We start from the raw sequence: 7,963 nt of genomic DNA on the forward strand, positions 1-7,963 counted from the left end.
GGATCCAACAGGAGTTTGCGCGGGGAAAACACCGCCAAAGGCCGCCCTATTTGTGCCCCTTTGGATCAAGACATGTTGCAATCACATCCCAAACAAACCCACCCTTTTCCCATGTACGATGTTTTCACGTATATAAACGCAAGTACGTATAAGCGTATGCGTGGATGTATATAATACGTATGCGTGTATACATCCAGTAATAATTAAGCCGTGGCTCTACACACTGCTCATTTATAACCTGTAATACTCGATCATCAAAAAGAGTACACATTTTGACTTAGTTTGCACAAATCGATCTCGAGCTTCTCCACCAAAAGACTGCTCATTTAGAAGTTCTCACACATCTATACTTGCAGAGAAAAGGAGTTCCAGGTACAACAAAGACATCTTCACACTGGCAATCATACACCATGCACGCTCATTACTTCACAGGTTGAGGCTTCTTCCTGGCCAAGAACAGAACAATCCGTGGGAAGAGTGGTTTCTTCTTCTTCGTCTTGTTCCTAGCAGGTGCATCATGTTCTGCATTTTCTGGTTCAGGATGGACATGAACATCGGTTGCTTCCTTGCTACTGCTTTTTGGTTCACTACTCTGCTCAAAACTCCTCAGTGGAGGATTTATGGTACCTTTAGCTGCATCTGTAGCTCTTCTGCGCTGTTTGAGTTCGGCTCTCCATTTCCTCAACTCCTGTTCCGCACCCAATTTTCCTTCTTTCGCCTTCTCAGCTTTCTCAATAGCAACTCTCAGGGCTTGCTTGCACTGATCCATCTCCCTGTACGTTTGCTCCAGTCTCTCTATGCTACTTCGCTCTGATTTCTTGGCCACTTCAATTTGCGCCAGGGCAGCTGCAACCCTCTCGTGCGCAAGCTCCTCTGCTTCATGGGCTGTTTTGCAAAGAGTTGAGTACTCATCTAATGGAAGGGTCACACCCGCAGGGGAGTCCGCGCCCCCCATGCCTGCAGCCTGCTCACTCTCTTGCAATGCCTTAACTCGTGCCATTGCCAGCTTCTCTGATGCTTTGGCAGCCTCTGTTTCCTTAAGAACCGCATGCAATTTGATCTGTGTGGTGCTTGAAGCAGCTTTTGCTTGCTCCGCTTCCTCCTTGGCCCTTCGTAGTTCATCTCGTGCCATCTGAGCAACTGATTTAGCTTGATCTGCCTCCTGAGCTGCTTGTTGCATTAATTTGGGAAGCTCCACCATCTTCTCTCTAGCTTCTTTTTCCTTCATCCGGACCACTTCCAGTTCTTGTCTTGTTCTATCAAGCTCAGCTTCAAGAGAAGAAACTGCTATGGATGCCATGCCTTCCATCTGTTTTAAGGTGGAAAGTGCTGCTTTCTCTGCATCAAGCTCAGTCTTGAGGGATGAAGCTGCGACACTAAGACAGTTAACCTCATCTTTGGCTTTCTCAATACTAGCCTTCACTTCTTCAAGCGCCTTTCTGGTTGAATCTATTGCTTGAATGGAGCTCGTAGTTCCCTTTGTTTCTTCCACATCATCTGGTATTTTCTCATTGTCGGTGCTCTCAGATTCTTGCTTCAGTTTTGCCTTCATATATGCCTCTAACTCAGCCTTGAAAGTCTGCAGCAAAGTGCAAGATGCATCTAGCTTCAGTTTAAGATCTTTTGTCAATGTAAGCTGCTGATTAAGCTGTTGCACCTCCTCTTCGGCCTGCTTCAATTCCTTTGCCCACGTAAAGCAATCTTGATCTCTCGCCAAGGCTGCACCAATCCTATGTTCTTCTGCTTCAAGATGTGCAACATGTGCTGATTCCAGTGATTCTTTTTTTGCAATGAGTTCTAGAGTAAGTTCCTCAACTGTCTTCTCAATGTCCTTTGCAGATGAAACTGCCTTCTCAGCCTTCCTCATTGCTATGTCCCTTTCACTGATCAATGAATCATATTCCCTTTGTAAAGCTTGCAAGTCGTCTTTTACTGACTTCAATTCAGCAACTGCTGCTTCATGTCTTTCTTTGGCAACCTCCAGTTGTGTTTTAGCTACAATGCTTGATTCATTGGCAATACCTTGCTCCAATTCCTTGACTCTCAGTTGGGCCAGTTCTGAGTCTTGTTTCGCCTGGGCCTCTTCTTTTCGAGCTCTATCTAGGTTCAGCTTTAGTTCTTCTATGATTCTCTTCATGCTTTCCAACTCCATCAGTACTTGGATTTTAGCCTCTTCCGAGGCTTCTGATTGTCTTTTGCACTCTGGAATTTCTTCTCGAATCTTCTCAAGTTCTGATTGAACATGCTTCTGTTTCTGCAAGGAGACAAAATCCTAAAACTTAGGTGCATCTTGATGTATTCTAAATTTCATTTGCAAAGTTCGATAGAAATGGTCTTGGAACACAACCTTACTAGGAAAAATAGCAAGAGATTCTACATGCTTCTACAAATGTGAAGCTCAGAACAGAAATTGAATCATGAGTTTGTCAATAAATATGAATGTGTCATTTTCATTAGTAAGTAATGCTTCACATTGGACCAAAGAGAAAGATGAAGGCCATTAAGAATGCAATGAACATGAACAAGATTGTAGTCTCATGCATCAAATTTTCACATAATCATCATCTCGGAGAATATTATTACCTCTAAATTATGAGCTTTATGAGCTTTCCAATCAATAATTCCTCCAAACTTGGTCACAACCTCCTTAACAGATTCAATAGGGGCAGCAGTGTCGACAAAGCCTCTGTTTGCATTGTCATCTTTTCTGTGTATAGAAGATTTAGTTGATTCTGGTGTTTTCTTTTGTGTATGTCTAAGAACCTGTATGTGACTGAGGTCAGAAGGCTGCAAAGATGGCCTCCCTTCAGTGTTTCTTGTCTCAGTGGATGCAGAAGAATCATTACTAATCTGAATGGGATCAACTTTGACAAAAGTCTCATTTTCATGCTTTGATATATTTTCCAGCTCTGCTTTTGATGCGTCCAAAGAATGAGATGGTAGATAAGTCACAGTTTCTGGTAACACAACCACAGCATCGTCAGTAGGAGTACCTGATATATTCAAGCTCTCCATAGTATTTGGTTTATTCTTGTCCATTGTTGAAGCATCAGGAATGTCTTGCAGAACTAGTGGTTCAGATTCTTCAACAACTGTCTGTTGCTGGTGATGACTATCAAAATTCTCAGCAATAGCTACATGTTGAGATGTGATATCCAGAAGGTTTTGCTGAACTGATGACACAGAATCCTCGACAGCACCTTCCTGCTTGCTATTTGTGTTGATATATTCACTCATAGGTATATAATTGTCTAATGGCGAAGGATCTGAAAGATATTGCTCATTTTTTGTCTCAAAAGCATGCATACCTTTTCCCTGCAAGCAACTATTGTCAGAATTCTTTTCAACAACTGTGGAAGTTAGAGATGCTGCAGAAGTTGGAAGACATTCTGTTGAAAAAGACATGGTCGTAGGGGAGACTCCAGATAAATCTGTGCAGGTATCCCTTGTTGCTTCCATTCACAAGTAGGATATATCTGACTCGGCTTCTCTATTCTACATCTGAAACAAATATACAAGTATGAAAGATTTGTTTGATGAAAGTTAGATTCAAGTAGATAGTTTATGTTGCTGTCAAGCACAACTTGTCGATAAATATGCCTATAACCATGTCAAAATGTGACTCATAAAAACAACATCAAATTAGGATGAAACCTACAAGTTTGATGTATGATGTCCACATCATCCACCTTCTGGTCTTAAAATACAACTGTCAGAGTATGCAATAACATACAGTACCTTTTATCTGAGCAATTTTTTTCTACTGTACCAATTGATGAGCAGACTAAAGTGAACTCAAATGCAAGGAACAAAACAAAGAATAAAAGCTATCATAGATCATTTCACAGGTTGTATTTCATGACAGAATACAGAAAAAATTCTTACTAAATTGAACATACCATGATCAGGAGTCCAATGTAATATATTGTTTTATTTACTATTTTTTATCATTTCTGCATCTATTATTCTGATAAGCATAGTTTTTAATTATCATCTTCAGAATCAACAACACTCAGATTCTTTAGCTCGAGTCTCAACCGAAAATTTCACAACAAAAGCCAAGATATCTTTCTGAACAGTCCATAGTCTGAATGCTAACTTTATACAACAATTTACTGGATTGATCACAAAATCCATCTGCATTTTTTTAAAAGTCAGCATAATTCTCTCAAAATATCACATGTAGTTACTATACATTATGTATCATTGAGCACACTAACAGCTAAAATCATGCCCAAAGTTTACTCTTGGGGAAGAAACAATTTCGTGGTTAATTAATTGCTGATCCTAAAATATGAAAACAAAATGAACCAACTCTAAGGCGTGATTAATTTATGTCAAAGTACAAGACTATATTCTGGAACTATCAATCTCCATCATTATATGAGTTTAGTTTAGTTCCATCTTATTTGGCACCAATATATGAGTATCTTCACTTCCATTAATTTTTCGATGATCATGTAATTTACAATACAAGAGCAGTCATTGACTCTCCTGAGCAGAACTCAATGACAAAATCATTTATTCATTTATCAACCTTGAAACTCTGATATGTGATGTCCTCTACATTCCTCATGAAGGACATGATAACATCAATTACACCTTTCTAACCAGCTAATACCAACTGGAAATTTTGGCTACAGTACTAGAACAATCTAAAGGTGAAAGAAAGAGCGAAGTCATTATAGTCTATTCTTGAAGAAGCCCACCACAATATCTGCATGTAGCCTCTCAGTATAATGCACAGCAAAGTGTTCCAAAGAAGCTATCTAGTATGATGGTTGCCTTCATATTTCTTTCCAAATTTGTAAAGAGATTGCACTCCTAAACATTCAGTTAACACAATGGATGATAAATAGCCTAAAATCAGATCTGTACCACTTTAAATTTGGTACCAAAAGCCAATTGATGAAAGATCAAAAAGTGATAGAACCTAAAGCATGCCCTTGAAATGAAGCAAGTTTACCTTGAGTCTCCCAAAGTATTCATGATAGCTCCTAGAGTAACAGAATAAGTCAGGGTTCAAGGTTTTTCCAACAGATAAAAGACATGATCATTGGGTAGATAATCAAGATAAATTATACGTCATGATCCCTACTGATAAAAGAAGTAACATGTCAAAACTAACATACCATAAGATGTTTCCCTCCCTTAACAACTAGTGATACTTTGGTCAGCTAATTCTTGAAGGATGTTAACGATGATCTAACTGCAAACAAATTATGTGTAATACAGAGAAAAATCGGCTAGACAAAAGATGAAAAGGAGGTACTGCCTCTTTGCTGATGGAAGCACCAAAGATAAGCTCAAACTACTGATACGAATATTCAGCAAGATATGTTCTTGGAATCTGCATCATCCCCAAGCGGTTGCGAAGGTTTTGTGATGAGACCCACTTGATCAACAAAAAAAAAAAAAAATCCAAAAGGGTCCAAACATTGACCATGTCCTAAAAGCAAGAACCCACCAAGAAATAGCCCATCACGCAACAAGATCTTCCCACGATCCCATGAACACGCTCCGAACGAGACATTTTTTGGGTTTAAACCGAAAGAAAAGGCAGAAGGCAATCCTCGAACATGCACTAAAGCTCCCATACATCATCTCCACAAATCGGAGTTCTTCCATCTTCCTACCTAGCCATCTAAGCATCTGAATTCCGAACAACCACTAGAATCCAAAACCTAAACTCCAAAAAGATCAACCATCTTTCATAGCCAAAGTTGACTCAATCCAAACTTCCTAACAACGACAAAGATTTTCATCTGAATTCTAGTAAGGTTTAAAACACCAGTATAATCCAAAATCTGATGCCCTTCTTCGACAACCAAAAGCAACACCTTGACTCAAACTTGCTACCGCACAAGACTAATTCTCATCCAAACCAAAAAGAAGAAGATTAGTACAAGTCAAAAGCCGATCGAAGAGGAGGAAAGAAACAGCATACGTACTCGGATCCTCCCTATCTATCAGGAAGAGACGGTCCAAGCCCACACACACAGCAGAACAAAGAAATCATCCGGACTGGGAGGAGACGGAGTCGGCAAAAAGCAGGCATTCAAGAACAGCGGCGCCAATCACGGGCTAGAGGAGCAGGTGATCCCTCCGGCCCCTCTTCCTCGACCTCTCATCATTCAATTCTCCTCCTACGACTTCCTCCTCCTTCCTCTTCGTCGATAGGCAAAACATTCCTGCTTTATTGTCATCACGATAAAATGTCTCTTCATATTCTTTATTTCCTCCTCTCTTTTTTTGTTTTTTTTTATTTTCCGGTGTGTTGACCGCACTCGGTGGGCCCCAATGAGAGGCCCACTTGGTCTGAGTTGACGACACGGCGCCACCTCACCGCCTGAGCCGCACGAAAGAGGAGATAGCGATCCGCATATACGCTTTGTGCGTTAATGTTTTCCGCCGTACGCGTCAGAGGGGCAATCGATGAACGGATGAGATTTTGGATCCGTAGGATATTTATGCGGACAATCGATGAGACTTGGAGATTGCATAGCAGGGTTTTGGTGTTTATTTGGAACTGGTCATCATGGGGATGTCATGATGAGATTAACGCTATATGAAAATTTGTGATGGAGGCGATGGCCGGTCCAACCATGCTACGTTCGAATGGTCGATGTCAGGAAAAGGAAAAGAAATCGATATTAAAAGAATATTATTTCTGATATTAAATACCTCTGCAAACAGTGTATTAATTTTAATTATTCTGATTGGTTGATGATTTTTGGAGAGAAAGTTTTCCCTCTCCTTTATTTCAAATGTCGTAGAATGATCTTTATGGGTCCTCTTTAGACTCTTGAAAGCTTTAACTGATTCTCCTTTATATATATATATATATATATATATATATATATATATATATAATCATGCATAACACTCAATTTGCTACATGTTTAGTAGCTTCACTACTACACTAGACATATAAATATATAAATAATAGTCCAAATTAGGACGTCTACAAATTTGGCTGCCCCCCTTCCCTGGCTTTAGATGAGAACAAGCAGACCCATATGATTAATACGGCATCGGAGGCAACTCAACTGAAGACAAAGGAAGAAGATGATGGAGGAGAAAACGTGGAAATGTGGCAAAGACTTTGTGGAATGGGGGCTATGAGGAAAATGTCATGTGGTTCCAAATCTCATCAAACAGATATTGACAGCTCATTATGTCACATAACGAAAGTAAAATCGTTCGTCTCTGGTCCAACAATGACAAGATGATTTTAAATATTAAAAAAATAAAATAAATTAATATGCATTTGGAGAACAACTGATAAGTATATTTGTATTTAATAATATATTTTATATTTTTTTAATAATATTTAGATAAATAGGTTTAAATAAATGTATTAGTTATAAAATACTTTGAACGTTTGATAAAATAATATATACAAATTTTAAATACTTTATCAAGCATCAATTCATATTTAAAATTTACATTAAACCCCTAATCCACATTTAAAATATATTCTCGAATATACCCTATATTAATCGTATTAGTGCTTTGAGATTCATGTTTATGATGGATCTCGATGAGCTCTATATTTGGATTATTTTATGGATATCCAGTAAAGAGAGCTGGGCCCCTCTTTCGGATGTAACTTTGAGCAATTCTCTGGGATTATTTTCGTTCTATTAAGTGATAAATAATCCTTTTTTTTTTGGGTTGGGGGGAAAAAAAGAGCCGGGCCCTGATGCGTCCAATGTGCTTTGAGATCCGTGTTCACGGTGGACCTCGAGCAGCCTATGTTCCATGAGATCGACGACGCTTTGCCGTTACTCGGTTTATAGATGCCGGCGCTTGTCGGGCCAATCGAAGCCAATAATGGGCTTGTGCGAAGGCTCAATAGCTATGAGACACTACGACAGGTGCATGTTACTGCGTTCTGTTCCAGCAGATCCAAGTAATTTTATCAAACAAGTAAATTTACTAGAAGACCTTCTAAAACAAA

The 7,963-nt window shown here is 39.3% G+C and overlaps 1 protein-coding gene across 5 annotated transcripts; it reads right to left on the reverse strand.

Annotated features, from left to right (window-relative positions):
* Nucleotides 1-211: 211 nt before the first annotated feature.
* On the reverse strand, nucleotides 212-6,199 carry LOC103985268 (protein WEAK CHLOROPLAST MOVEMENT UNDER BLUE LIGHT 1). Of its 5 annotated transcripts, none has more exons than XM_009402918.3 (4): nucleotides 5,952-6,199; nucleotides 2,994-3,501; nucleotides 2,584-2,909; nucleotides 212-2,254 (listed from the first exon to the last, which is right to left on the reverse strand). In XM_009402918.3, the coding sequence occupies exons 2-4, from the start codon at nucleotides 3,457-3,459 to the stop codon at nucleotides 422-424; spliced, it is 2,625 nt and encodes an 874-aa protein (XP_009401193.2). In that variant the 5' UTR covers nucleotides 3,460-3,501; nucleotides 5,952-6,199; the 3' UTR covers nucleotides 212-421. The 5 variants fall into 5 exon arrangements, with proteins under 5 accessions (XP_009401193.2, XP_065039564.1, XP_065039563.1 ...); XM_065183492.1 differs by having other exon boundaries at nucleotides 2,584-3,204; nucleotides 3,309-3,501; nucleotides 5,952-6,198; XM_065183491.1 differs by having other exon boundaries at nucleotides 2,584-3,211; nucleotides 3,309-3,501; nucleotides 5,952-6,198.
* Nucleotides 6,200-7,963: the final 1,764 nt, after the last annotated feature.

The sequence above is a fragment of the Musa acuminata genome, chromosome BXJ1-5 (genome assembly GCF_036884655.1).
Source record: "Musa acuminata AAA Group cultivar baxijiao chromosome BXJ1-5, Cavendish_Baxijiao_AAA, whole genome shotgun sequence".
NCBI classification, from domain to species: Eukaryota; Viridiplantae; Streptophyta; class Magnoliopsida; order Zingiberales; family Musaceae; genus Musa; species Musa acuminata.

What these genes read in the sequence shown, in the direction of transcription:
- LOC103985268 (XM_009402917.3), bottom strand. Translation starts at nt 3,459, where the DNA reads ATGGAAGCAACAAGGGATACCTGCACAGATTTATCTGGAGTCTCCCCT. An exon ending in ATAAAGCTCATAATTTAGAG is followed by an intron (nt 2,255 to 2,583) that starts GTAATAATATTC and finishes GTCTCCTTGCAG; the next exon opens with AAACAGAAGCATGTTCAATC.